General features: G+C 66.3%; 3 protein-coding genes across 4 annotated transcripts in view; 1 reads left to right on the plus strand and 2 right to left on the minus strand.

The window, feature by feature from the left end:
* CHLRE_15g640901v5 (uncharacterized protein) overlaps positions 1 to 3,546 on the minus strand; it is a 6,356-nt gene extending 2,810 nt beyond the window's left edge. The window contains exons 1-6 of the mRNA XM_043070655.1: positions 3,292 to 3,546; positions 3,075 to 3,160; positions 2,774 to 2,866; positions 1,711 to 1,787; positions 744 to 1,027; positions 211 to 299 (exon numbers count right to left, since the gene is read on the minus strand). Coding sequence (XP_042916378.1) covers positions 211 to 299; positions 744 to 1,027; positions 1,711 to 1,787; positions 2,774 to 2,866; positions 3,075 to 3,160; positions 3,292 to 3,448 — 786 coding nt within the window. The 5' untranslated portion in view covers positions 3,449 to 3,546. The remainder of the gene's footprint in view (positions 1 to 210; positions 300 to 743; positions 1,028 to 1,710; positions 1,788 to 2,773; positions 2,867 to 3,074; positions 3,161 to 3,291) is intronic.
* A 1,104-nt stretch (positions 3,547 to 4,650) lies between these two features.
* On the minus strand, positions 4,651 to 7,806 carry CHLRE_15g635600v5 (uncharacterized protein). Its single transcript, XM_043070515.1, has 7 exons — positions 7,706 to 7,806; positions 7,575 to 7,638; positions 6,957 to 7,084; positions 6,574 to 6,645; positions 6,156 to 6,266; positions 5,588 to 5,689; positions 4,651 to 5,235 (listed from the first exon to the last, which is right to left on the minus strand). The coding sequence occupies exons 1-7, from the start codon at positions 7,745 to 7,747 to the stop codon at positions 5,149 to 5,151; spliced, it is 606 nt and encodes a 201-aa protein (XP_042916379.1). The 5' UTR covers positions 7,748 to 7,806; the 3' UTR covers positions 4,651 to 5,148.
* Positions 7,807 to 7,926: 120 nt separating this feature from the next.
* Positions 7,927 to 26,994, plus strand: CHLRE_15g635650v5 (uncharacterized protein). 2 transcript variants are annotated; one of them, XM_043070516.1, is made up of 30 exons: positions 7,927 to 8,213; positions 8,641 to 9,001; positions 9,226 to 9,314; positions 10,121 to 10,339; positions 10,696 to 10,894; positions 11,312 to 11,416; positions 11,750 to 11,955; positions 12,251 to 13,534; positions 13,683 to 13,971; positions 14,246 to 14,582; positions 15,084 to 15,160; positions 15,384 to 15,587; positions 15,872 to 15,976; positions 16,526 to 16,591; positions 16,898 to 16,977; positions 17,261 to 17,729; positions 18,198 to 18,335; positions 18,769 to 18,867; positions 19,137 to 19,406; positions 19,735 to 19,887; positions 19,998 to 20,015; positions 20,229 to 20,388; positions 20,575 to 21,056; positions 21,582 to 22,175; positions 22,457 to 22,685; positions 22,956 to 23,107; positions 23,633 to 23,825; positions 24,352 to 24,440; positions 24,835 to 24,909; positions 25,145 to 26,994. In XM_043070516.1, exons 1-30 carry the CDS (start codon positions 8,068 to 8,070, stop codon positions 26,639 to 26,641), a joined length of 8,385 nt encoding a protein of 2,794 aa, XP_042916380.1. In that variant the 5' UTR covers positions 7,927 to 8,067; the 3' UTR covers positions 26,642 to 26,994. The 2 variants fall into 2 exon arrangements, with proteins under 2 accessions (XP_042916380.1, XP_042916381.1); XM_043070517.1 differs by lacking the exon at positions 19,998 to 20,015.
* Positions 26,995 to 27,893: the final 899 nt, after the last annotated feature.

Consider the following 27,893-nt stretch of genomic DNA (forward strand, 5'->3'; position numbering starts at 1 on the left):
CCACCCACTACCACCCACCCACTACCACCCACTACCACCCACTACCACCCACTACCACCCACTACCACCCACCCACTACCATCCACTACCACCCACCCACTACCACCCACTACCACCCACTACCACCCACTACCACCCACTACCACCCACTACCACCCACTACCACCCACTACCACCCACTACCACCCACTACCACCCACTACCACTCACCCGCTCGTCCTCCGCCAGCAGTGCCACCACCCGCGCCGGCCGGTCAGCCAGCGCCTGACGCAGCCGCACCAGCCGGTGGGCGAAACAGGCTGCGTGTGTGTGGGGGGCGGGGGGGGGGGGTACAGGAGCAAGGGGGTTACAGACTCACAGTCACTATAACTTCTGCTGCCTGCAAGCAAGCTGTGACTTCCTTTCCAGACCACGTGCGCATGCGTTTCTAGCATCATCGGTGATATAAATTGGAGGGGGTTTACATTCATGTTTAGTTAAGGAATTGGTAGTGAAGGGGGTGGGGGGTGGGGGGGAGGACCATGTGGGGGGTCGCCAGTCACGGAGGACTTAATAATTGTGTCGCAAGTTTGAAGTGCCGACGTCCACCCCCCAGCAGCGGCGGGGGGTTTCAGGGGATGACACGCTGGTGAACGCTTAGGATATTTCTGGAAAGATGGAGATATGGTGAACTTCATGTGTAGTCCATGCACGCCCCACACGCGCGGCAGTGCAGGGAATCGAGTCGCAGTGCGTGCCCGCACCTTCCGTTTCCCCCAACTCCGCCTCCGCCTCCGCCTCCACCACCGCCACTGCTGCCCGCCCCGTCCCCGACGGTGCGGCTCCTGCCGCTGCTGCCGCTGCTGCTGCCGCTGCCGCCGCTGCCGCGCCGCCTGCTGTTCCCGCTGCTGCTGCCGGCTCCGGCTCTGGATCCAGCTCCCGTGTCGCAACTGGTCCATCGGCAGCAGCAGTCGACGCCCCCTCGCCGTCCGCCGCCGCCGCCAGCCGCCACCAGCCGTCTTGCGCCATACAGGCGGGCAACGACACGCTGCGTTGAGGAAATACGATGGGTTACATTCATTAAAATCTAAGAAGTGAAGGTGCAGCCAGTAGCAGTAGTATAGCAGGCGCATTGTGACCGAGGTGGGACGGGAAAACACACGCAATAAGCAAGGTGAGGGCCGCAATGCACACGTGCGGAGAGGTGTGAGCCATCCACACTGTGGGCACATACACCAACACGTCAGTTGTGAGCTGCACCGCACACATGCCGCATGCCCAACCCCACTGAACCCTCTCCCACAGTCCCACCCACGCTTCTACGGCTCCTGCATTCCTTTGTGTCCATGCCAAAGCGTTCCGTGTAAAGGCCTAACGCGTATGGCGTGACGCATCGCGTTAGCTAAGACGCGCTCTTTGGTTTCAGCCATGCAATTGTACCGCGTCACGACTCGCTTCACATCGCATCTCGCAGACGCAGTGAAACGCGCTACCTGCAATGCTGCCCCGCTTCACTGTTTCTGGCCGCGTCCCCATCGCGTCTCCCCCGCGTTTCCCCCTTGACGCGCAGCGTCTGGGCGCGTCTGACACCGCGTCTCACTGGCCAGGCGCGGCCCAGACGCGCCCAGACGCGGTTTCCCGTTGTTGTAGTGCCGGTGTAACGCCCGCCCGCCCACAACCCACCAAAACACACTATTTTGGTAAACCAACTACTTTATCCAATCGACCCACCCCGGATATTGCGCCGCCACCTCACGGCTGGCGACCATCACGCCGGCGGCGCCCTGGGAGCGCAGCAGCGGCTCGATCTGCAGGCGAAGGGGGAGGGAAGGGAGGGGGGGTTGTAAATACCAGCCCAAACCCAAGTAAGGGGAGTTTAGGGAAACTGAACCCAATTTGAAGGTCACGGTGCGCAGGGGGGTTTAGCCGTGGGGCTGAGCCTTTCGTGGACAACGCGAGAACGTGGTGCGGATATCCGAGTATCTCACAATCCAGATGCCCAGAGCGGCGGGCACAGAGGCCCTGAAGGTACAATCCAACCGAAGGGACAGTCCGACCGAAGATGCACTGCGCCCACGCCTGGACGTAAGGGAGCAACCGCGCTGGGTGCGTGACGGCTCAGTCGTGGGCTCAGTGGGACTCACTCACTCTATCTACCCTCCCGACGGTGCAGGGACGTGACGTCAACTCTGCAACCAACATCCGGCACGCGCTGGTGGAGATGCTGCTGGGGCACAAGCGACCTGCATCGCTGCAGGCTGGCGGCGGCGGCGGCGGCGGCGGCGGCGGCGGCCGCGCCGGCGGCAGCGGCAGCGGCGGCGGCGGCGGCGTGCGCGCATCTAGGTAGCGGAGGGGGCGGGAAAGGCCACGTGGAGGAGGAGAGCGCAGCGCCGCCCAAGAGGCGGTGCAAGTGCGCAGGCTGAGGAGCCGGCTGGTGTCTAGGTAGCGGTCCGCGGTGGGGCTGGCCGGGCATGTGTAGCGGCATGACAAGTAGTGCGGCTGTTGACAACTGTGCTGCGTCGTCTGGCGGCGGTTGGCTCTGCTGTGGCATCGCGACTGCTAGATAGGCACCTGGTTTGGCTATGTGCCTGTGGAAACCGATCCCGGCTATGTCCGGGCGATGAGGTTGTTCGGCCTCAGACTGTGGAGGGGCTCAGCCCCTCTTCCCGTGACCGGGGAACACTTGTCCAAGTTACACACTGCACCGCACCCGCCGCTGCACACCCACGCTGCACACCCCAAGGTACACCCCTCAGCACCCCTCCGCTTCCCAGTCACTCGCCGCTCTCCTCACCTCCACTCTGGGCGGCTCCTCACCCGGGCTCCGGCCCGCAAGCGCCACAGCGGCCGTGTGCAGGCAGCGGCGGTGAGGCGCCACCAACAGTACCTGCGCAGCACCAGCCACACGGCGGTATTATTGCGCTACGTCCTGACCACAGCCTCGGGGGTTGCGAGGTCTGCTGCGGCGTGTGGCTATGGTAGCTGCGAGATGGGGAGGGGCGATTTCGGGAGCCACCCACAACGCACTCCCAGTTCCCGAGGCACGCAAATGCCCGCGCACGCAAGCACGCACGCACGCAATCGCACGCACGCACCTCCGGGCGTGGTGACAACGCCGCGACAGCGGCCGCCAGCTGTGCTGCTGTTGGTGCGCCGTGACCCGAGCTGTCACAAAAAGAACCTGTGGGACCGACGGTGAGGAGGGGGCAGCGGGGGCGAGCGCGGGTCCATTGGATGGAGGCTGGGGATGGAAGCCGGGGCAACTTGCACCGGACGCAAGCCAAAGCGCTGGCGCGGATATGGAGCGCGTACCATCAAGTTCCACAGGCCGAATGACGTGAACGGTCCTAAATGCACGCGTCGCCAAGTCGCCGCGTCGCCGAGCTGGTCGCGACCACGTTCCCAAGCCCGCCGGTCGCCCTAAACACGATTGTGCATGTGCGCTGTGAAATGAAGATATTGAGGACATCTCTGACTACGTGGTGTAAGCAGTTTAGGTTTCAGACGCTTGCATGCCGAGTCTAATGCCAAATGTGCTTTGTTGTGGACCGCAGGATAAGTCTTGCAGTGCCGTATAAAAACTCGAGTGTAAGGCAAAGAAATGTGCTTATGCCTGGCCATCGCATTACAGTTTGGTCAATGGCCCCGGCGCACCCGCCAGGCACTGGCAGCCAGCGCCATCGTCTTACCGTGTCTTACAGGGTCTTACCCGCTCTCGCCTGCCCGGCTAGCCAGCTTGGACGCCTCGGGCACATACGGTACCGACACAACTGGCGCCGATGCCTAACTTCGCCCTTGCGAACCAGAACTGCAGAGACACGCGGTCTTGTAGCGCCATGCCATTTTGGCCATACAGGGAACACGCCGGGGGGCCCCAGCCGCCCCACCGAAGTTGGTTGTCCTTGATAATACCGGGGGGCGGGGTTGGCCTCCCCATGAAGAGCTGGCGGTCTCGATCATCAGCCTCGCTTGCCTGCAATCCCGCACGGCCGCACGGCCGCACGGCCGCACGCCCCCACGCCTGACGCCTACACGTGTGTCATGGACGCGGGGCGTCGCGCCGGTGTGCGCTGCTTTCACTGGGTGGCTAGGGCCTAGGGCCTTAGGGCGGGGCCGGCGGACACAGATGGTGGCGTGCGACATCGTCACGGCGGCAGATGGTGCCGATGTTGACGTTGTTTTGGTCCCCTGGTCAGGACACTGGCAATGGAGGTGGTTCGATCGCTTGCTGGCGATGGGACAGTGGTTAGGCAGGTTGGTGAAGTCCCGTAGGGTGCAGCTGATTCCCAGAACCCAGCAGATGGCAAGCAATTTTGCAACGGCAGGGCAGGAGGGCGCGGCCGGTCGAACGCCGGAGCTACTGTACCGACACGTTGCTGGCTGGCTGTGTCGGGGCGTGTGCGGCGTGAACGCGTGTGTGCTGCCCAATACACAGTACGGTGCCAGTCTGCGCCTGGTCTACGATGCGTAGTGCCTGCCGGCGGGGAGCCGAGGAGGAGGCCCCCAACGTCTGGGAGCGTCATAACGTTTCAGAGGAAAGCGCGCAGGGGCTGCATACCCGGTGGCAGGCTCAGTGTCGCTGATAACTGAGGGCGCTTCCCCCTGGTCTGATACTGGGATGCCGCATGGCGCCGGCTTGCAGAAGAGAATGGCAGCAGCAATAGCCAAGCGGAATTCAGCCCTTTACACAGCCACCCTCTCGGGCGCGCGCGGCGGCAGTTGGCCACATCGTGCACTCGGAGGCGGAGAGTGCTTCCGTCCTGACCCGAATCAGCCGATACCAGAGAGCAAAAGCAACACCATCAAAACGAATCAAACTCAGCCATCCCTGCACATTGGACACTTCTAGTCACGCGGCGGCACGGACACGTTCTTTCATAAAGCCGCCCGCCGCGCCCCCGCCGCCCGGCCGCGAACGCCGCAGCTGTGCCCGCCTCAAGCATCAGCGCGAGAGCTCACACACAGTTTCTAAACCACTGCAAACTCTCTCACCACCCAAGCACTGCGCACGCACGCGCTGCGTGTTCCCTCGCGCGTCGCCACCACGGCCGTGCACCGGCGGGGCATCCTCCCGCCACCGGGCACCCCACCAAATGCACACAACACTCTGCTGTTTGTTTGTCTTTCTTTCTTATTTAAAAAAGACATTTAGACAAACAGCGGGCTGCGTTACATGGTGAGCTCCATAATGGCGGACACGATGTCGCCCTCCGCGTTTTTGAGCGCCTTGACGGCCTTGGAGCGGGACACGTTGGCCTGAGGCGATGGGGACAGACGGCGGGGCACGGGACGACGCAGGGGAGGAGCGCGTCAGGACGTGGTGTGTGTGGGGAGCGAGCCGCGGGGAGGGAGGGGCGGGTACCGAGCGGAAAATCAAGGCGCGGGCGCCCGGGAAAGTGTGCTGCACCTGTGGGAAAACAAGCGCATGCCCTTGCAGCACCCATCGCCGCGTGTCCCCCGTCGCCCTTCCCGGCCCCCACCCACCCAAACGGAACCCACCCCGCCCCCATCGCCTCCACAATCACACCCGACCCCATACCCCCGTACCCCACAAACAAAGCCATAACAAACCCCCTCAAACCCCTGCCACCGCTCCCGCCCGCCCCACCTGGGTCATGACCAGCTCAATGTCCTTCTGCTCCACACCGCTGTCGTCCACCTCCTCGTCGTCGTCGTCCGCGGCCGCACCGCCGGCAGCGGCGGCAGAGCCCTGAAGCGTTTGAGGCGGGGGGAGGGGGCGGAGGAGGGAGGCGAGAGGGACAGGCGGGGGGGTCAGACACGGGGGTCAGGCGGGGGGTCAGGGCAGCTCAAGAGTCGCGATAGGCGCACACGGTCCGCGGAAGGGACACCCCCCACACACACACGCTGCGAGCACGAATCCACCGCCGCCGCGCTGGCAGCACCGGCCCTCAACACACCTCGCAAACCCCGGTCATAGCCCTCGACTGGCCTTACCCCACCCCCCCTTGCACGTGCCGTCCATACAATGCCGTCCTTGCCCCTCAAACAATTACGCATGCCACGCACGCATCTGCCTGCCCCGCGGCTTGCAATCTACGCCCTACTGGACGCCCCACCCGCGCCCCGCTCCCGCCTCCCAATGGACAGTGCACACCCCAATTACCCGCTCCCGCAGCCTCTCGGCCCATCACCCCAGAGCCTATCCCCTCGCCCACCTGCACGCCCTCGCCCGCCAGCGCGGCGGCACCAGCCATGGCCTCCGGGCGCATCTTGAACTGCTCCGCGGCGGCGGCCTGGGTCTGGGCGCTCAGGTCCTCAATCTTGGCCTGTGGGGTGCGGGATTGGAAGTGGGAATGCAAGATGGGTGCATGATTGGTTTTAGCTCATTGCCCTGAGAAGTCGACCCTAGCGGTGCCTCAGCAGTCGAGCTTGCCTGTCCTTCTGATATAACACCGATTTTCTGCCCTTGCCCGTGCCCAAGGCGTTCAGTTTCCGCCGCACAGCTCGCCAAAACCGGCCTTTCGCTCCGTCCCCCCCGTGATCGGCTGCCGCCCCCTCCCCACGGCATGAGCTCCTCCTCCCCCTCTGCTCCTCCTCGCCCTCCTCCTCCTCATGCTCCTTCCGGCAGCGCACCTCGCCGAAGATGATGTAGGTGTCCGAGGCGGGGCTCTTGAAGACATCGGGCGACTGGATCACGAACAGAATCTACATGTGGTGACAAAAGGGACAGGCGCAGGCGCGCAGGGTGAGAAGGTTGCGGTGTGGGGGTCTAGGCGCGTGCTGGTTGGGCTGCTGCATGCACATGCCACGCTTTCCCTCCAAGCTCCTGTTGGCCGCCTGAGCTTCGCGAGTTGAGGCCATCCATGCTGGTACGAAGTCCGGCATGCAGGAACGGCATTCCGCGACCGCCCTTTTCCTGCCCCCCCTTCCCCTTCCCCCCACAGCAGTGTACCCGTCCCCTGCAGCTCGCCCCTCCCATAACCCCTGGCCTGACTGGACTTCAATGCAATCCTTACGTTCTTGCTCTTCTTGATGGTCACGCGAGTCACGCCAGTGACGGGCTTCATGCCCAGCTTCTGCATGGCCTTGCGGCTCTTCTTCTCGCTGCGGCTCTGCTTGCCGCGGCCAGCGCCACCCTCCTCATCTGCAGCCAACATCACACATGCGCCATGTTCAGCATCCCTGTGGGCCGACGAAACTAAAGCTGGCATCGCTCGCCCAGCCGACAGCGCCAGACGCTGAGCGCTTGCGATTGCCAGGCGCAAAGATCAGCTGCCCATAGGAACCCGGGCAGCTGCTGCACGCCTTGGCTGCGCCCACGAGAGGGAAAATGCTGTAGGCGCGACTCTCCGCATGACTCCGGCTGCCGGTTGCTGGGAGCTCACGGCCCGAGAGGTAAATATACTGAGTACTCCGCGTTGTTAGGTGGCGTGCATGATCGGCGCCTTTGCACCAGCACCTTTGGAGCCGGCACAAAGCCGCGCGTGAGGGCGGCTTGCTCCACTCGCCCCATCAGCACGCCTGCGCTGTGCTGTAATGTATCTGTAGATTGAAGCCGATCCTAGGCTGCTGGCTGCTCCGTGACGCTGGCGCTTCGCCGATCTCCGCGCTTCGCAGCCGCCGCGTGCACTCACCGCCCTCCAGGTCCTCATCGTCGTCGTCCTCCGAGAGCTCCTCGTCCTCGTCGTCCTCCACCTCCTACGCGCGCAAGCGAAATCTGAGCCCTCGCCCGATAAATAGCTTCCAACTTTCCTATTGTGCCCACCTCCACGGCGCCCTCCTGAGCCTCGATCTCCTCCTTGGTCATTTTGATTATAACGACGAGAAAAGTCGACTGGGGTCGAGTTGGCTAATGTTGAAAAGGGGGGAACCACGGGGCTCGCGCGGGTGTTCAGTCGGGGACCGAGCGGGAGTGCCGATCGCGGGCGACCCATGCAAGTACTCCTCCTCCCCCCGCATTTGCAGCCGCGACCATATTTGTATAGCTACCTGCGCCTGCACCTGTTACGAAAGCGGCGCAGAATATTTACCAGGCTGTCGCGCGAGTCTTTCCCGGAACATTGATACCACGACGCAACATGAGACTTGCTGCCCTGTGATTGAGGTTCAATTTTGATAGCTGTAGCCATGCTGCACGTCGGTCAGGCCAGCGCAGGCCGGCCAGTGGCGAGCAGCCGTTCTGTCGCCAGGGGTCCTCGTCCACTGCAATGCCCGGTTTCGACGTTTGCGCCATCCTCTAGGCGCCTGATTGCTGAGGCAAAGCGTGGTGGCAGGTGGGCAAGCCAACCGAGTGCCCCCCGACGTCATGTGTAGCCGCCGGCAGGGAATTGACAGCCAGCGCCTGTGCATAATGCAACTGTGCAGTGCAGTTGTTCAATACAGACCATGAAATGCAGTACGGGCGGGTCTAAATTTGTAATCGAGCACCGCCAGCCGGGGAAGAGCGTGGTGCACAGACACGAATTGCGAGGCAGTCGGTGCTACAATTCAGTCACAATCACCTGTCAGCAGGCTGCTAATGCAACCATTACGAAATGCTGAAGGAATACATAAGCACGCCTCGGGGGAATGCGCCGTCACGGAGACTGTGGGGCTTCCGTGGTGGTCAAAGTGGTGGTGTGGACCGCAGACCCTCCCGCACGCCCTCCGCTGCGCATCCACGCTTCCGCACCCCCGGCCCCACCCGCAACCTTCCCTCAGGCCCACGTCGGAGCCGTCGGCAGCTGGCGATGACGCGGACCCGCTGGCCGCAGTGGCGGAGCTCAACTTCCGCGAACTGCAGGCCGAGCTCAAGGCGCGCGGGCTGCCAGCTGGCGGCAAGCGCGAGGAGCTAGCGGAGCGCCTCGCCGCGGCCCTGGCGGACGAGGGCGCCGGCGCCGGCGCCAGCGCCACAGGGGGAAGCAGCAGCAGCAGTGGCAGTGGCAGTGGCAATGCTAAGGCGGCGGCGGGGATCGACCTGGACTCGGCGCTAGACCTGTTGGAGGAGGTGCCGTACGCAGAGCTGAAGGCGCTGTGCGCGGAGGCGGGTCTGTCCGCGGCCGGCAAGAAAGCCGAGCTGCAGGTGAACGTTTGGGCTTGTGTGTGGCTGGTGGCTTGGGGCGGGCGTGAGAGGTCGCGCGCTTGGCACCTGGTCGGCTCCTGTGTATTGTACTGTAGTTACGGTGTGGTGTGGTGTCGTGTAGGCCGCCGCTGGAATGCAGTGAGCGTTACTCCTGCCGGCCCCCTGCACTGCACTCGTCGCGCCCATACGACATCCTTTCTCTTTTCCTTCCTTCTTGCCCGCAGCAACGGCTTGCGGAGGCTGCGGTGGCCGGCGACATCGACCTCGTGTCGCCGCTAGAGGGCGAGGACCTGGAGCAGCCGGAGGCGGCACGGTGCGCGGCGCGGTGTCGGCGTGTGATTTGCGGTCGGGCTGGGCATAGCTGGGCTAGCTGGGACATACGTGTGGCTTGGGGCTCTGCGGCCCCGGCACGCTGTGACGGAGGGCTGAGAATGGAGGGGTCCGGGGGCCCTGCAATGCATGGACGGGGCTTTTTGACGGGGCGGTTATTTGACCCGCTGTGCCGATCCATACTACGGCCTGAGGGATGAAACACCGCCCCACAGTGACGCTCCGGATTCACTTTACCCCCGCCAGGCCGCAACACAACCGGCCCGGGGGCCATTCTTCCCGGCGACATTCCGAACCACACTAGCCCTGGACACTCCAGCTAGTTGGACATACTCAAGCTAGTTACCCACTCCGGCGAATGCCGTCCAACATCATGCACCTAGATGTTTTTGCACACGGCGCGTGCGTAACCCTGGGCGCGGTCCCCGGCCTCACCCACGTGAGGCTGGCCCTCTCTGCCGCCGCCCGGCTGACTCACAGCGCCTCACAGCGATCGCTCCGGCTCACTTTGCCCCCGCCCGGCTCACACCACCGGGCAGGGGGTCATTCTTACCGGCGACATCCCAAACCCGCCTTCCCCTCCCACCCTACCACAACTGCCACAACCCCCACCCCCACCCCGGAGCGTGCGTCTCAGCCACCAGGGGCCTTCCCACAACAGCACACATGCGCATACACACACGTGCACGCGAGATTGCCAGCCTCTACGCCTGCTGCTCCTTGCGCTGAAGCCCACCTCCCCGCCGCTCCGCCGCCCCGGCTTTCCGGCTCCCCGGCTCCCAACCGCAGGGCCGCCTCCCACGGCTCGGCGCAATCCAGTGCCGCCGCCGCCGCCGATGCCGCGGCGCTGCTGCCGGAGCTGCTGGCGTTGTCGGCGGAGGAGCTGGAGGCCAGCCTGTCCGAGTACGGCGTGGCGGCGCCCGGCGGCGGCGGCGGCCGCGGCTGGCGCGGTGACAAGCGGGCCATGGCGCAGGCGCTGGCGGAGGCGATGGTGGCCGAGGTCACGGCGTGAGTGTGGTTTGGCCCGCGGGCATGCAGGGCGCGGGGGGGAGGGCTGTTGCGCGTGGGGTGGGGGTTGTAGATACCAGCCCGAACGAAACCGAATCCAATGCAATAGAGCGGGGAGGAGAGCGTGGCCTATGCTTGGCAATGGAGGGGCACGCGACAACAGCGTCGGTCGGGGGAGGGGGGAGGGAAGAGCTAGAGGCGAAGGGTTGCTGTTGCTGCACTCTTTTGAGTTGGTCAGAACCCAATGTGGGTCTGCTGCGAACGCCGCTGACGCTGCTAACGCCGCTGACGCTGCTAACGCTATGGACGCTGACAATGCACCGCCTGTATGTGTGGCTCTGTGTGCCTCCCCTCAGTGAGCTCGAGGAGGGCGGCGAGGCCGCCGACGAAGACGAGCTGCAAGAGGGCGGCTACGACGACGACGCGGACGGCCCCGACGCCCTGTTTGACGCCGAGATGGAGCTGGGGGATGCCGACCGCAAGCGGCTGCTGGCAGCGGAGTCGGAGGCGCTGCGGGCGCAGCTGGGCGGGAGCACGCGGCAGCAGCTGTACGCGGTGAGGCTGGGGCGAGGTGGGGTGGCGGGTGGGTTGTAGATACCAGCCCAAACTAAACCAAACCCAATGCAATAGAGCGAGGAGGATAGCGTGGCCGATGCTTGATAACGGAGTGCTTGGGGGTTGGGCGGATGGGATGTGGCGCTTGCGACACGGCGCCTGCGCGGTGGTGTTCAGGTGGTGGTGGGAATGCAGTGTTAAGCCCAGTGCGCCCCAGTGCAGCCCTCAGCGCAGCGAGCAGTCAGCCTTCCCTGCATCTCTCAAACCCGCCCACCGCCTGTCTAACATGCCCACCGCCTGCCTGCCTACCTGCCTGCCTGCCTGCCTGCCTGCCTGCCTGCCTGCCTGCCTGCCTTCCTTGCGCTCACCCGCCCCTTTTTAACCCGCCCCACCTGCCTGCCTGCCTTGCGCCCGCAGGCGCTCAAGGAGCTGGACCGGCACGCGACCTACACCACCCGCGGGGTGCTGCTGGACCGACTGGTGCGCGCCCGAGCCGAGGCCGCCCTGGAGGCGACGCTGCAGGTGGGATTGTGTGTGTTTTGTGTGTGTGTGTGTGTGTGTGTGTGTGTGTGTGTGTGTGTGTGCGTGTGTGTGCGTGTGTGTATGTGTGTGTGTATGTGTGTGTGTGTGTGTGTGTGTGTGTGTGTGTGTGTGTGTGTGTGTGTGTGTGTGTGTGTGTGTGTGTGTGTGTGTGTGTGTGTGCATGTGCGTGCGCGTGTGCGTGTGTGTGTGTGTGGATGCAGGAAGGATGGGGAGAGAGGTGTGGGGGGCATGGTAGCTGGTAGCTGGCGGGGTACGGCCCATGTGCGTGCATGTATGCCGCGCCGACCCTTGCTCCCTTCCTGACCATGACAGGCGGCCGCGAAAAGCCCCGACGCCGCTGCCAAGCTCCGCAAGCGCATCGCGCGCGCCGGCTCTTCCTCCACGCCCGACGCCGCTGGCGATGCGGGCGCTGGCGCGGCTGGCGTGGCCATCGACTTCAGCAAGCTCACGCTGCCCGACCTGAAGCACATGCGCGTGACCGACTTGCGCGCGGCGCTGGAACACTTTGGAATGGACTCGTGAGTGGGGGCTGTGGAGCGCGGGGGGCTTGCTGGGGCATGCGGGCGCAATGGCTGTGGCTCCGCACCGTGGCTGTGCCGTGCCTTCTTGGCAATCTCGGCAGGGCCTGCGATGTGTCTTATTAACATTCGAATTGCTTTACACGGCTTGCCCTTGCCATCAGCACGGTTTTATCCAAGGCGTATCGTACCCGTTCCGTCATCAATCCATCACGAACTCGTCACCACCATCGCGATCATTTGCATCGCCCATCTCATCTCCCACTTCATCGCCCTCTAAATCTCCCACACGCAGCAACGGCAACAAGTACGACATGCTGGAGCGGCTGAAGGCGCACCTGGTCGCTCTGCAGCCCGGCGGCGTCATACGCCGCGGCCGTACCCCCGCCGCCGTCACCGCCGCCGCCGCCGCCGCCGCCGCCGCCCCCGAGGAGGGCGGCGGCTCCGCCGCAGAGGGCTCCGCCGCCGGCGGCGGCGCCGAAGGCGGCGAGGGCGAGCCGTCGTTGGACTATGTGCTCGGCATGAACCTTCGCTCGCTCCGCGAGGAGCTGGACAAGCGCGGCCTTTCCACTGCCGGCGCCCGCACGCAGCTGCAGCAGCGGCTGATGCTCGAGCTTCGTGCCGAGGCGGAGCGCTCGGGCCGTGGCGCCGGCGGCGCCGGGGAGGCCGGGGGCTTGGCCGACGACGATCACGACGAGGAGGTGCTGGAGGGGGGGCTGCCGGTGCGCCTGGCGGCGCTGGCGGAGCTGCCGCTCGAGCGCCGCGCCGCGGCGGCGGTGGCCGCCGCCGCGTGCGACCCGGCGCGGCTGCTGGTGCTCGGCGGAGAGGCGCCGGTGGACGTGGCGGTGGTGGCGGGCGGCTGCCCGCCCGGCCGCCTGGACGCGGCGGCGGCGGCGCTGGAGGCGGCGCGCGCGGCGCTGGATGCGCTGTACACGGCGCACATGGACTCGCCGCTGGACGCCGCCACCCGGCCCGACCCGGCCGCCGTCAGCCGCTTCGCCGCCCGCGCCGCGGAGGTGGGCGCCGCCGCCGCGGCGGCGGAGCTGGAGGCGGCGGCGGCGGCCGCCGGCGACGCCGGCGCCGACTCGGCGCAGCTGCTGACTGGCGTGACGGCTGTGTCGGCGGCGCCCGCCGCCGGCGGCGTGCCGCGCGCCGCCACCGGCACCGTGGTGTCGGTCTGGTGGCTGGACGGCGCCAGCGGTGCTGCCACGCTTCTGTCGCCGGCGCAGGTCTACGCCGCGACGCCCGCCGAGCTGGCGGCCGGCTGTCTTCCGGGCGTGCACCCAGGCCTCCTGGCGGTGCCGCCGCCCAGCCCGCTCTCGCTCTCCACGCCCGCCCTGGACGTGCCCGTCCCCGCTGTGGCTTCCGCCGCCTCCTCCAAGGCGGGCGTGCCCACCACGTACGACAGCGTGGCGGCGCTGGCCAAGCACCTCAAGGCGGCGGCGCACGTGGTGTTCCCGGCGGTGCCCGCGGGCGGCCGCGCGCACTGCGAGCTGGCGGCGGCGCTGGAGGACGCGGGCATGGGCGCGGTGGTGGGCAGCGGCGCAGAGGCAGCCGCACTCACCACCGACCGCGTTGCGTGAGTGCCTGGCGCGCGCGCAATGTTGGGTTATGTGTTCTTTTACCTAGCTAGCTGGCTAGCGCTTCCCATTCTTACGCACGCAAACATTTCCAAACGCTTAAGCTAATCCCCCTTGGCTTTATTTATATATATATCCCACGCACAGCCTGCTGGCCAAGTTGTCCGAGCTCAACTACCCCGTGTCGCCGCTGCTGCACCTCACCGCCGCCGACGTGGCGGCGGCGGTGGCGGCGGCGCGCGCCGAGGCGGCCGCGGCGGCCGCCAAGGCCAAGGCCGGCGCTGGTGGCAAGAGGGGTCGCAAGACCGCGGAGCCCGAGGAGGCGGAGGCGTCTGAGGAGGCGGCTGAGGAGGAGGCGGATGCGGAGGAGGTGGCGGTGCTACGGGCGGCCTACGCCGCGGTGCTGGCCAAGGTGACGGCCTGGTTCGAGCAGCAGGTGTGTGTGTGCGCGCGCGTGCGTTTTGTGGTAATGCGCGCCTCTTGTTGGTTGTCAGTTGTCAGTTAGGCGTCTGCTCACAGCATATTTCGGGCGTGACGGCCCTGTGCTTTTTGTGTCCGTGGCACGCCGTGTATCCCGCATCCCTCACCCCCACGCTCCCGCCCACGCTCCCTCCTCCCTCACCCCCAACCCCCCTCTATTGCATTGGGTTTGGTTTAGTTTGGGCTGGTATCTACAACCCCTCTCCCCTGCGCTCCCTCGGAAACAACAGGCCTACCACCCCGAGCAGCAGCTGGTGATCCTGCGGCCGCGCCACTCGGGCGGACTGGCCACCGCCGCCGACGCCGCCACCGCCATGGGCGCCGCCAGCGCCGCCGCGCTGGCCACGCAGCCGCTGGTGGCGGCGGCGGAGGGCGGCGCGGCGGCGGCGGCGCTGGGCGCCTGGACCGACATGGTGCTGGAGGCGGTGCCGTCGCCGCCTGCCGCCGCCGCCGCCGCTTCGTCATCGCCTTCCTCGTCGGGAAGTGCGACCGACATGGGCAGCCAGAGCAGCGTGGGCAAGAGCGGCACCGTGGCGCGGTTCGTGTGCACTGTGGTGGAGACGCCGGGTGGGTGAACGACTGCGTGCGCCGCCTGTAGTGTGTGTGTGCGCGCCTGCAATGTGTGTTAGAAAAAAACAACAAAACGAAGCCCGCCCAAGCGGGCTGCAATGTGTGTGTGCGCCTGCAATGTGCGTGCGCGCCTGCACGGTGTGCGCGCCTGCAATATGTGTGCCGCCTGCAATGTGTGTGCGCGCCTGCCGTGCCAGGCGCTGTGGGTGTGTGGGTATGTCGCGGTGCTTCCTTCCTCACGCGCGGGTACTTGCATGCACCTAGGCGTACTCACAGGCGCGTGCAGGCGCCTAGGGTTGATGTTGACGATCAATGCGGGGGCTGTGCACCGGGGCAACGTCAGACATGCCAAACCTTACTGTTGGAACTCGGCTTGACAACCGCCGCTCACCTCCTCTCCCACGCCTGCCCCTGGCTACACAACCTCACTACTCCTTGCTTGATCATTTATATCATTCCTCCTCCTCCTCCCTCCCTCGCTCCCTCCCTCCTTCATAGACGGCCCCGTGGCGCTGCTGCCCACGGAGCTGCAGGTGGTGGACACGGACGCCGCCATCCGAGTACACGCGGCCGAGGTGAGATAAGTGATGCGCGACGACGACCTCTGCCCCATTCTCCTTATGTCAGGGTTGGAACGACTCGCAAGTAATTTACGGGTCTTTTGGCGCGCTTTTGGGGTCATTATATGCTTCACGACAAGGCGCATGCGTCGGCAATAGAATCCCCGTAGCCGCGACCGGATCCGCAACTTAACCAACCACCACCGCTGCTGCCCCTTCCTCGCTACCCGTACCTCAGGTGGCGGAGTGGGAGGCGCTCAAGGCCGGCGCCAGCGACGCCGAGGCCGCGGCCGCCGCCGCCGCCGCGGCCGCCGAGGAGCCTGAGGTGTGGCGGCTGCTGGGCGCAGACCCCCGCAGCCGCGTGTTGCCCGCCTCGCTGCCCTCCACGGTGTCGGCTCGGCTGCACACGCCGCCGCGCTTCAGCCGCAAGCTGGCGCACGCGGTGAGCGGGCGCAAGCTGCAGGCGCGGTCATAGTAGTAGTCGCAAGGCGCAGTCGCAAGTGGCAGTTGCGGCCGCGGTCGCAGTCGCAAGTTGCAGTTGCAATCACAGTCGGGCTGTGTGGTTGAAAGGCTCAGTTGCGATGCCTGGGCGGCTGAGGCCGTGCTGCCTGGAGGCAGCGCGAACTGCGTAGGCGTGTGCGCAGACCCCGGCCGTAAGCTATGCAACGCTAAACGGTATATCCATTCACGTCTGTTTTGATGTTTTGTTGTTGAAATCATGCGCAGGTCCGCCACGCCGCCGCCAAGCTGTTTGGCCAGCTGGGCCTGCGTGACGTGGCGACGGTGGAGGGCTGGGCGCTGCTGCCGCACGGCTACGAGGCGGCGCTGCAGGTGGGCGGGGGCGGGCGGCTGGGGGGGGGGGGGGGCGGGGGCGGGGGGTGGGGGGGGGGTCCCATAGATGACTGGTTAAGGAAGTGTAAACGGTAGACCATCTTGGGGAACATCCGGGGGGGAATACCAGCCCAAACTAGCCGGGGTGTGTGTGGGCGGGGGCCGAGGGCGGGGGCTTGGACCTGTTGTTAACGTGGCCACGTCGATGCATGGCAGGGCTTGGGCTAGGCAGGGTGACGCCTCTCAGGGAGATGCGCCGCACACACACACACACACACACACACACACACACACACACACACACACACACACACACACACACACACACACACACACACACACACACACACACACATATACACACACACACCGTCGCTTTGCTGCATCGCATACACTGTCTTTGCGCAACGTTTTCCTTGTGCTCTTTAACACACACACACACACAGTGGCCAACCGGCCTCGTTGTTCATACCGCGCCCGTGCCTGCCCGCATGTGTTTTACGCACACACCTCACGACACGCCCCACGCCTCACGCACCCCACACACAGGCTGTGGATGAGGACGGCGAGCCTGTGGTGCCAGTGCTGTGGGACGAGGACCCCGCCATCCTGCAGGTGCGGGAGGGGGGGCGAGTGCAACTGCAGCTGTGGCTGCAACTGCGGCTGCGGCTGCGGCTGCGCATGAGTCCTTGCTAGTATCCGCACTTCGTGTTCGTCATGCGTCGCCTTGTCCCCGCCCGGCGTGCTGTTGCCGGATGTGTAAAATCCCCGCCAGGCGCATCCGCGCAGGCCGCGCCAGCCGCATTCCTATCCTCGCTCCGTGCCGCTCATGCCTGACATTTCTATTCCATCAACTTGTCTCTGACCCTCTTGCCGTGCCCTTGTCCTGTTTGTCTCCTGTCCCCCGCCTCTCCCCCACAGCGCCTGGCTCAGCAGGAGGCGGAGCGTATCGCCGCCGACCCCTCCCCCCTGGAGGCCTACTACGACGCCGGCAGCAGCTGGTGCGTTTGCCAGCGGTCGTGTTTGCATCGGCATGCATCGTGTGTGCTCACGTTATCCTACGCCGCCGCCGCCGTAAAACGCGGCCTTGGCGCATACCGACACTCGCCACCCACACACATGCTTGCTGCCAATCAACACCTCTGTCATCACCCCGCGACCGCAACTTCAAAACCGCAACAACCAACCATCAACCAACCACCCTCCAACCAACAACCGCAACCAACCTCCAACCAACAACCGCAACCTCCAACCAACAACCGCAACCAACCACCCCACGCGCAGGCACGCCGACCTGGACGCCTTCGAGCCGGCGCGCTACCTGTCGGCCGCCTCCAACGGCGACCACGGCGCCGGCGTGCTCCTCAGCGCCGTCGACGCCGCACCGCCCGTGTCCCGCTCCCACCCCGCCGTTCTGGCGGCGGCGGAGCTCGGGCTGCCACACGCCGCGCTGCTGCGAAACCTGGCCAACAGCGCGCTACGCCGCGCCGCCGCCGCCGGCGACGCGCGCGCGCTGACGCCCGGCGGCGAGTACGTGCCGCCGGAAGAGGTGGCGGAGGCGGCGGTGCTGTCGGTTGCGATGCGGGACGCCTTGGCGGGCGGCGGCGAGGCCGCGGACGAGGCGTCGGTGGCGGCGCAGGCGGCGGCGGCGGAGGCGGCGGCGGCGCCGGTGGCGCTGGCGCCGGCGGCGCTGCAGCTGCCCATGCCGCCTCAGCTGCCGCTGTACCACAGCGCTGTGCTACAACACCTGCGGGTGAGGGTGCGGGCGGGCGTTTCCGAATGTGTTTTTTCGGTGGTGCTTGCATGCATCCTGTTCGCAATGTTGTAACCTTGCATTTCCCCGGGCACACACTTTCCACCTTTTTGGTCGGGGGGGGCTTGCATCCTGTTCCCAATGTTTTAACCTTGCATTGCGCCCCCCATTTACCGTTTACCACTTCCGTAACCAATTATGAATGCAACCCGCCTCCCCCCCCCCCCCCCCAATCATGAATGTAACCCCCCCCCCCCCCCAACAGCGCGCCGGCTATACTACTATCCCTGGTTACGCCTTCACTTCCCCAACCGATCATGAATGCAACCCCCATGTCCCACGCGCCACGCCCCACCCCCCACGCTTCATGTTCCGCAAGATGGTCTGCCGTCTACCACTTCCTTGACTAACCATGAATGCACCCCCCATGCCCCACGCCCCGCCCCCCTGCCCCCGCCCCGCCCGCAGGAGGGCGACGAGTACGACCAGTGGGTGGAGACGGTGGACCCGGACTATTGGGACGACGCCGAGGGGCCGCTGCGGGTGGCGGTGGCGGAGGAGCACATGCACCAGGCGGCGGAGGCGGACAGCGGCCTGCCCAGGGCGGTGAGGAGGGGCGGCCGAGGAGGGGCGGCCGAGGGAGGGAGGCAGGGAGGGAGGCAGGGAGGGAGGGAGGGAGGGGCGGCAGGGAGGGAGGCAGCTGTGGGCGATTCTAGAGGGCATAGGGGGCAGCTCTGGCTGGGGTTGGAGTTGGGGCTGGGACTGGGGCTGGGGCTGTGGACTTGGAGGTTGTGTGGGCGGCAGGTGGACGTGAGACGGACCCAGCCACCGCCGTCTCACACATCCCATGTCAGTGACCTAGTCGCGTCTCTCGACCTGTGGTTACCACCTCACGCTCCCACCTCCCCACGCCTCCTCACGCTCCCGCCTCCCACGCTCCCGCCCCCCACACTCCCGCCTCCCCACGCTCCCATCTCACGCTCCCACACTCCCGCCTCCTCACGCTCCCGCCTCCCCACGCACCCGCCCCCCGACGCAGTACGGCGACGACCCGCTCCCCCTGGCCACCGACATGGCGGCGGCGGTGGAGGTGGAGGGCCAGCGGCTGCTGCTGGATGCGGCGGTGGAGGCGCTCGGGGTGAGTGTGCGCCGTTATCTCCCCGCTCTACATTCACATTCGAACGCCAGGGCGTGTCTGCGCGGCGTTGTCGAGGGAGCGCCAGAGGACTCTCAGAGGAAGAGCCGCCATGCACCACCACCACCCGGTGCCGCCCCTCGCTGTGACGTCGTCGGCACACGTATAGTTACATGTCAATGTACACGACTGACTTGCAACAATTCTCACATTGCACGGCACCGCCTGCCGTTGTGTTTCTCGCCCGCCTCCCCCCCCCCCCGCCCACACAGGACTTCGGCGCCGGCCTCGCCTCCGCCATGCGCGCTCTGCCTCTGGAGGACGCCCTGGCAGAGGACGCGGAGATCTCGCTGCGGCGCGTGCGGCCGCTGCCGCCGCCCGAGGAACTGCTGGGCGACGGCAGTGACGGCACCGCCGACGACCCGCGGATACGTGCCGCCTGGCAGCTGGCCGCCATCAGCGAGCTGGCGCGGCGACACGGTTGGGAGCTGCTGGAGTGCGCGGACGCGGTGCAGGAGGAGCGGGACAGGGCGGCGGCGGGGGTGAGCGAGAGCGAGACGCGGGTGCAAGGCAGCGGCTTTGGGGGGTGGGAGGGGGGGCGGGGGGGGGGTGCGGCGTGTGTGGGCAGTTGTCGTGTGTGCTGGTGGTGGGCGCTGGACGTTGGGAGTTGAGTGTTGAGTGTGCGGCGGCAGTGGCGCCGAGTGACCGACTGGTCCGTGTAGACATCCCAAACACTGCCGTACACCCCCATTTCATCGTTGTTTAGCCCAGCACCCTTGCCACGCTGCTATCTGCTGGGCGTGTTCAAAACCAAACACACTGCCTCTCACATCCACTTGCACACTTGCACACTTGCATTCTCGCGCACAGGAGGCGGCGCCCAGTGCCGAGGAGGCGCAGGCCGCCGCCGCCGCCGCCGAGAGCGAGCAGCTGGTTCTTGAGGCCATGTGCGAGGACGACGACGAGGTGATGGAGCTGCGCACCGGCATGGTCACGCCCGTGCAGGTGTACCTGCGCTTCAAGGTGGGTGGGTGGGAGTGTTTTTTTTTGGGGGGGGACAGCAGGGCGTGATGGTGGTGGTGGGTTGGGGGCGGGGGTGGCGGTGGCGGTGGCGTGTGTGTGGGGGGGGGCAGGTGTACCTGCGCTTCAAGGTGGGTGGGTGGGCTTGTGGGGGAGGGGGTGGATGTTGACTGGCGGCCGAGCGGTGCTGGGGGCGCCGAAGAGGGCATGAGTAGGGCGCTTGGTGGCAATAAACCCAAACGCGCCCGCACGTCAATTTACCGCCTGCACACCACCAACACCCCTGCCTGCACACCACCAACACCCCCACCTACACACACGCACACACACACGCTGACACGCAGGCGCGCATGTCCCGGCGCGAGCCCTTCGCCCACCCGCTGCTGCTGTCCGCCGCCACCACCCTGGGCTACGACGAGTTTGTGGCGCCCGCTGGCGGCGAGGCGCAGCAGCAGGAGGAGGAGGTCGAGGCAGAACTGGTCCCGGCCACGAGCGGCAAGGCCGGTGCGTTAACAAACAGCGTGTGTGTGGGGCTGGTGGGGAGTCGGGAGATACAGTGTGTGTTCACGGTGACGTCGCGCGGCAGCCATCCTTACGGTATGTGTCTTGCACCTGCATGGGAGGCCTCTGGCACGTGATGCTCGCTTACTCTCTCCCCAATCACACAAACTTCCCACTACACGCGCGCAGACAGCGGGCGGCTTCAGATCCTTCCCGAGGGCGAGGACTCCCCCTTCGGCCCGGGGTCCACCGGCGACGCCAGCTCGCCCACCCACCCCGCCGCCTACGTGTTCAACGTGCCGCCGGATGAAGCTGTGGAGCTGTCGGCGCCCATGTCTGCCGCGCTGCTGGCGGAGCAGCTGGCGGACAACGGCGCGGACGGCGGGCTGGTGGCGGCGGCGGCGCAGCCCATCCTGGAGGCGGCGGCGGCGAGGATGGGTCTGCCACAGCCTTCCGGAATTGCGGGGGGCAGCAGCAGCAGCACCCGCGTGGGCAGCAGGGCCAAGAGGTCGGGCGCGGTTGCGGAAGGCGAGGTGGAGGCGGGAGAGGAGGAGGAGGAGGTGGATGGCGAGGAGGAGGAGGAGGAGCAGGGCGGCGGCGTAAGGGCCAGTGCGTTTGATGCCAGTGAGGCGGAGGCGCTGACGCTGATGGAGCTGGGTTTCAGGGCCGAGGTGAGCTGGGGGCCGAGGTCCCAGCAGGTCGGGGGGAATCAGGGATCCGGGGGTGAGGGGAGCTACCTGCGATCGTGCCAGCCGCGCACGTGCCGACCCTGCATCTCTGCACCCGCGCCCTTTCCGCCGCCCTATCTTGGAAGTTCAGAGTCGGCGCCAGCCGCCCCCCGATATGCCAACCCGCGTGCCCTCTACAACCGCTTCCTCCATCCCTCCTTTCCAACCACCCCTCCGTCTCCGTGTCCACTCCCCATGTGCACTCCCCATGTCCACTCCCCATGTGCACTCCCCATGTGCACTCCCCATGTCCACTCCCCATGTGCACCCCCCATGTGCACCTCTGGTTACGCCTCCCCCTTCTCAACTCATAAGGGATGTAACCCCCATGATCACACACACACACACACACACACACACACACACACACACACACACACACACACACACACACACACACACACACACGCACACACACACACACACACACACACACACACACACACACACACACACACACACCCGCAGCCCGTGGCTCTGGACGAGGCCAGCGGCGCTCCGCTGTTGGCGGCGGTGGGCCCCTCCATCGAGGGCCTGCACGAGGAGGTGGTGGTGGGCGGCTGGGGCGGCGCCTTCGCGCAGCTGCCCGCCTTCCGACCCCTCGCTGCCATTCTGGAGGAGGCCAACCTGCACCCCGGCCCCGCCGCCGCCGCTTCGTCTTCCGGCGCCGACGGCGAGGGGACTGGAGCGCTGGCGGACGGCGGGTATGGGCCCGAGTTTGAGGACGATGCGGAAGACGACGAGGAGGACGGCGGGTTCGGCGCGGCGGAGAGGCGCGCTCTGGCCGCTTCGTCTTCCGCTGGCTCGGGCTCGGCTTATGCGGCGGAAGACGAAGCGGGCGAGGAGGAGCCGAGCTCGGTGGCGGCGGTGGTGCGTCAGGTGGCGGCGGACACGGGCGACGACGCGCAGGCGATGGAGCTGGCGGCGACGGCGGCGCCGCTGGCGCCCACGCGCGTGTGGGTGGTGGTGGGCGGCGACGCGGCGCACCACGCTGGGCGCGAGGCGGGCATGATCGCGGGCGCCAATGTGCTTGCCAAGCTGGGCCGGTACCAGGACCTGGTGGTGAGTTGGTTGGGTGGTTAGCTGGGTGGTTGTGGGGAGCGGTTAGGGGTTGTTGGGAGCGGTGGTTGGGAACGGTTGGGAGCGCTGGTGGTGAAGGGTGGTTGGAATTGGTTGTGCGTTGGGTGTGTTGGTTCGGCGACGTGGTTTGGCGGCGTGGTGACGGTGGGGCGCATGTTAGCCAAACATATAAATGCGGGGCAGGCACTCTCCGCCTGAACCTGAACTGCTTCATATCTCGGAACACCGCGCCTCTTTATCACACCATGCACACACACACACAGGTGGAGCCGTTCCTGATGGTCCCCCACGGCGAGGGTGGCGACGCCGAGGCGCGCCGCTCCGAACTGTTGCGCCGCCGCACACAGGCCGTGTCGGGCCTGGGTCTGACGGCGGGCGCCGACATGCCGCACTACCTAGCGGACCTGGAGGCCATACGCTCCACCGCTGACGTGGCCAACCCCAGCGGCCGCATGGACATGCAGCCCATCTACGCCGTCACGCCCGCCACACGTGAGCCAGCCGGGGGCTGCTTCCGGAGGGGGGGCTGCAGCGCGGGAGGAAGGGCGAAAACGGGCGTGGCGAGTGGCTGGCCGAGCGGGTGCTTTTGGGTGCCTTGATTTTAACCATCCGTGCCTGGGTTTGGTGGTGGGTATAATATATTGGATGTTGCCTGCCGAGCGAGTGCCCGAACGCAATTACATAAAGCGCTCTTTCCACCAAGCCGCACACAACGCTGACCTCCCCGCCCGCCATGCTTGCTTACACGTGCATGTGTCGCAGTGGCCCGCTCCTCCGTTCCGGATGCGCTGTGGAGCGTGGAGGCCACCGCGGCGCGCGAGGGCGCGGCGCTGCATGCGCTCTCGGAGCTGCAGCGGCAGCAGCGGGCCGTGCACCGAGACGTGCAGGCCGAGCTGGCGGCGGCGGGGTTCGAGGTGGGTGGGCCTGGGTGGCTGGGAGTGGGTGGGAATGGGTGGGAATGGGTGGGAATGGGTGGGAATGGGTGGGTGGGAGAGGGCGCACGCTGCACGCTACGAACTGTTGTAGGTCGTGGGTCGTGGGTCGTAGGTTGGAAGTCTGACGCGCTGTTGGATGTTTGGAGCATGCATGGGAGCATACCGGTCGAGAGAGTGTTGTCGGGGCTCGCACTTACGTGCGCCGCAGTGCCCCGATGATTAGTTAATCCGACCGAAAGTGATCTAGGCGCCCGTTATGGGCGCCGCCAGGGTCTGCGCCGCCTCGCTTTGTGCCACGGGTTCGCCGGCCGCCGCAAGGCAGCTCCTCACCGGCCCCGCGGCCTTTACTGCGGCGCACCCATACAATCATCAGCCTCTCACCCGCCACCCATCCCACATGCCTGCAACCAGTTCGGTTGCCTGCTTCTGCTCCATAGCGCTCATGCCATCATTTCTTTCCGCACTTCACCTCGCACCGTCGCGTGTCTTGGGTTTCTGTCGCAGGGCGTTGCGAGCATGTGGGACAGCAACATCACGGGCCAGCCCGGCCCGCCGCCAGCCCGCCCGCTGGACCTGACTTCGTTTGCGGAGGACGCAGCGCGCGCCGGTGCGGTGGTGCTGGTGGCGGGACGCGGCAGCATGGCTGAGTGCGGTGCTTTGCAGTCACTGCTGCAACTCAACGGCGTGCCCTTCGTGGGTGAGTGGCGATCCACGGTTGTCGGGGATGCGGGTTTCTTGTTTCTTTGTGTTGCGGTGCCAATGAGTGCGCGTAGCTCGCGTAAGAATGCGTACATGCGCACATTGCTTGTTTGTGACTGGCACCGGTCGAGAGAGTGTTGTCGGGGCTCGCACTTATGTGCGCCGCAGTGCCCCGATGATTAGTTAATCCGACCGAAAGTGATCTAGGCGCCCGTTATGGGCGCCGCCAGGGTCTACGCCGCCTCGCTTTGTGCCACGGGTTCGCCGGCCGCCGCAAGGCAGCTCCCACCGGCCCTGAGGCCTTTACTGCGGCGCACCCATACAATCCCATCGACTTCGCATCATACTACGCACCGCAGTTAGCGTGCTATGCTAGCGCGCGCTGTACCAGAGTACTTGGAAACACCACTGTGCCACTCCAAACGCACACATGTGCACGCCTTCAACTACACACACACACACGCACACACACACACACACATCCTCACCTCTCCCCGCCTCCCCCCGCCTCCCCCCGCCTCCAGGCCCCGGCCCCGACCAGCTAGCGTTGCTGTGGGACAAGGGCGAGCTGGAGGAGCTGCTGGCGGACCTGCGGGACAGCGCGGGTGTGCAGGTGGGGGCTGTCAGAGCGTGTCAGCGTGTTTTGTGTGTGTGGGGGGGGTGAAAGTGTGGGTGTGGGTGTGCATGTGGGTGAAAGTGTGGGTGTGGATGTGGGTGGCGGACCTGCGGACAGCGCAGGGATACAGGCGGGCATGGGTCGGTGTGTTATGAGAGCACAAGGGGGCAGGAAACACGCGGGATTGGTTGTGTGTGTAGGCGATGCATGGCCGTGTGTGCGGCGGGCCCGATGCCCGTAGTGCCTATCCGTGCGCGTTTGTGCTGCCGCTATCTTCGTGGCATTGCGGTTGAAATTCCCAACTGCCAACTGTGTCTGTGTATTTATTTGTGCTTGCATCCATGCTCAACATTTGCGTGCGCGTGTCCCTCCCGCCCCCCCCCCTCCTAAGGTTCCTCCGCGGCTCATCATGCCCACCGCCACCGCCCTGGTGGCGGCGGACCTAGACGAGGACGAGGCCGACAAGGTGCGTGTGCGCGTGGGGTGCGCGTGGGAGCGCCGCGTGCGAGGCGTGTGTGTGGGGGGGGGGGAGGGAGGAGGGAGGGGCGCTGATGGCAGTGATAAGGCGGAGCGTGTCTTGCTTGCATCGCCTCATCACCTGCTCGTCTCTTGCATGCTCCCTGCAACCCGCAACCAAGCGCACAGTGCAATCTCCGGACGACCTCACGCTTTCATCTGCACAACCGCATGTGCTCCCGCAGATGATGTCCAGCCTGCGCGGACACGTGATGGGCGAGGCCGCCGCCGCCGCCGGCACCGCGCCGCTGCTGGTGCGCCCCGCCGCCGAGGTGGCGGGCGTGGGCGTGGCGCGGTTGGACACGGGTGCTGACGTGGTTGCCTACGTGGCGGCGCTGGCGGCGGGCGCCGAGGTTTTGCCCGCCGACACCCTGTCGCACCCGCACCCCGAGGTCCGGCTGCCGCCGCTGCTGCCACTGGAGCTCATCTTCGAGCCTTACGTGGAGGCGGACGCGCTCATGCTCGTGGTGGGGCCAGGCGCCGGAAGTGGCGGCGGCTCGGAAGCGGCGGCGGCGGCTGCGACTGCGGAGGGCAGCGGCGCCGGCAAGCGCAAGCGGCGCACGACGGAGGCCAAGGCGGAGGAGGAGGCTGCGGGCGCGGGCGCGAGTGCGGGGGCGTCCGGTGCCGGCGGCGCGCGGCTGCAGTGCCTGGGCCGCAGCGGCTGGGTGGAGGTGTGCTTCAGCCTGATTGGGCCGCTGGGCGCCATGTCGTGCCTACCGCCATCGGTGCGGGCGGCCGTGGTGGCCGCGCCCGACCTGCAACAGGCGGAGGAGGCCGGCGCCGCCGAGGGCGGCGGCGGCGCCGCCGCCGCGGTGGCGGCGCTGCTGGCGCACAGCCCGGTGGCGCCGGTGTGCCCGCCGCCGGCGGGCGTGCTGGCGCCCGAGGTGCTGGCGGCGGCGTGCCAGCGCGCGGTGGCGGTGGCGGACCGGCTGGCGCTGCGCGGCGTCGCTCAGGTGGAGGCGTTCGTGTCGGTGGCCACCGGCGAGCTGCTGGTGACGGACATCAACCCCGTGCCCGACCTGGGGCCAGACAGCGTCATCTACCGCCAGGCCGCCGCCGCCGGGCTGCTGCCCGCCGACCTGCTGCGGCAGCTGCTGGGCTTGGCCATCCAGGCCGCCGCCGCGCCGCAGGCCGCCGCCGCGTCCTTTGAGGGGCAGATGGCGGCGCTCGAGGCGGAGGCGGAGGAGGAGGGCGGGCCGGTGCGCTGGGATGACGTGGCGTACGATGAGGAGGAGGCGGCGGCGGCGGGCGTGGTGGGCGCGGGGGTGGACGAGGAGGAGGAGGTGGAGGAGGAGGGCGGGCTGGGCGGCCTGGGTGATGAGGAGGACGAGGGCGAGGAGGGCGCGGTCGGCGGCCGGCGGCGGCGCGGCGGCGGCGGCGCGGAGGATGACGAGGACATGCTGGGGCAGCTGGAGGAGATGCGTGGCGGCGTGGGCGCGGATGCGGAGGAGGAGGGCTTTGAGGAGGACTTTGGGGAGGAGGCCTGGGGCGGCGGCGGCGCGGCCAGCAGCGGCAGCCGCGGCGGCCGGATCTTTTTCGAGGAGGATGGCGTGGGCATGGGCGCGGGCGCGGGCATCGGCGGCGGCTACATGCCGCTGAGTGAGGCTGGCCGGGGTGTGGGCCGGGGCGGCGCTGGCGGCCGTGGGGGTGCTCGCAAGCGGTATGACGACGATGACGAGTGAAGGGATGTAGCCCGCCATAGGTGAACAATCAGCGGTGAAGGTGGGCGTTGGAGCAAGTTTGAGGCCGGTGGCTCACGGCTGGAAACGGTGGGGGGGTAAATGAATTGAAGGACACGTGCATGCATGCGCACGGAGAGAGCGTGTGCGGCGCGTGTGTTCACGCGTGTGCGCGTTCCTCGGAAGTAGTAAGGTGGAAGGACCAGACCATACCGACTGGAATGAAACCAACTCATCCAATGTGGCAAGCCGGACATGTATTGCGTATGGCAACTGGTAAAGGACTTGTCAATGTGTGCGTGGGAAAGCTCGGATCGGCTCGCAAGGCAAGGCGGCCTGTGTAATGCAAAAACAAAAGGAGGTGGTGGTGCGCTCGTCCCTAAGTCCAGCAGGGCCATACATACAAACATAGCGGGCTTTCGTTAACTGGTTTACCACACAGCGGTACGGTTCAGACTTCAGCTGCAACAGCTGCATGTGTGTGACGCGAGTTTGGCGGGTTGGGACCGGGTGTGCTCATTTCTTTCAGCAGCGTCCCGCCACGCGGACCGCGCCGCTCAGCACTTGCAGCGTTGCCCCCCCCCCCCCACGAACAACACATTCTGTTGGTAAGGGGTGAAGGGGAGGGCGCATGCAGGGAGGCAGGGGGAGGCACAGACAGGGGCACGGACAGGGGGGGGAGCACTGGCAGGGAGGCTGGTGTGGTTGCGCGACGGGACAGTGTTAAGGCAGGTTGGTAAAATCCCGTAGGGTGCAGCTGATTCCCAGACCCCAGCAGATGGCAAACAATTTGCAACGGCAGGGCAGGAGTGCGCGGTCGGTTGAACGCCGGTGGTGTGCTTACAAGGCACGATCTTTCGTGCCGTCCTGCCGAACAGGAAGCCCGGGCCGGTGACTCTCATAACGCCAACAAATGGTAACGTCCTACTTATTGTCCTCCCCTTGTAAGGGGCACGTTCCTACTCCTAAGCTCCCATGTGAAGGTTAGTAATGCGGCTAACCAGGCAGGCTCAGAATTAGCATCATTTCGGGCATGCACGTACCAAAGTCTAGGCAACTGCTCACCCATAGCTTGTCATCGGCTGCACAGTGCATCGAGACGTGGTGCTCGTCCTCCACCTCATCAGCCGTACATAGACGGCACGTCCGTCCTCTCCTCCCTAGGCCTCTCCCAAGCACGGTTCGCAGTGATTGGCCTGCAACCTAAACGGAATCTAATTAAAAGCTCATGCTGTGCAGCTGATGAGCAATCTAC

The sequence above is a fragment of the Chlamydomonas reinhardtii genome, chromosome 15, assembly GCF_000002595.2.
Source record: "Chlamydomonas reinhardtii strain CC-503 cw92 mt+ chromosome 15, whole genome shotgun sequence".
In the NCBI taxonomy this organism is placed as follows: Eukaryota; Viridiplantae; Chlorophyta; class Chlorophyceae; order Chlamydomonadales; family Chlamydomonadaceae; genus Chlamydomonas; species Chlamydomonas reinhardtii.

What these genes read in the sequence shown, in the direction of transcription:
- CHLRE_15g635600v5 (XM_043070515.1), bottom strand. Translation starts at nt 7,747, where the DNA reads ATGACCAAGGAGGAGATCGAGGCTCAGGAGGGCGCCGTGGAG. An exon ending in CCATCAAGAAGAGCAAGAAC is followed by an intron (nt 6,646 to 6,956) that starts GTAAGGATTGCA and finishes CACCACATGTAG; the next exon opens with ATTCTGTTCGTGATCCAGTC. An exon ending in TTGAGCTGGTCATGACCCAG is followed by an intron (nt 5,236 to 5,587) that starts GTGGGGCGGGCG and finishes CCATCGCCTCAG; the next exon opens with GCCAACGTGTCCCGCTCCAA.
- CHLRE_15g635650v5 (XM_043070516.1), top strand. Translation starts at nt 8,068, where the DNA reads ATGCTGCACGTCGGTCAGGCCAGCGCAGGCCGGCCAGTGGCGAGCAGC. An exon ending in GCAAGAAAGCCGAGCTGCAG is followed by an intron (nt 9,002 to 9,225) that starts GTGAACGTTTGG and finishes TCTTGCCCGCAG; the next exon opens with CAACGGCTTGCGGAGGCTGC. An exon ending in AGCTGGGTTTCAGGGCCGAG is followed by an intron (nt 21,057 to 21,581) that starts GTGAGCTGGGGG and finishes ACACACCCGCAG; the next exon opens with CCCGTGGCTCTGGACGAGGC.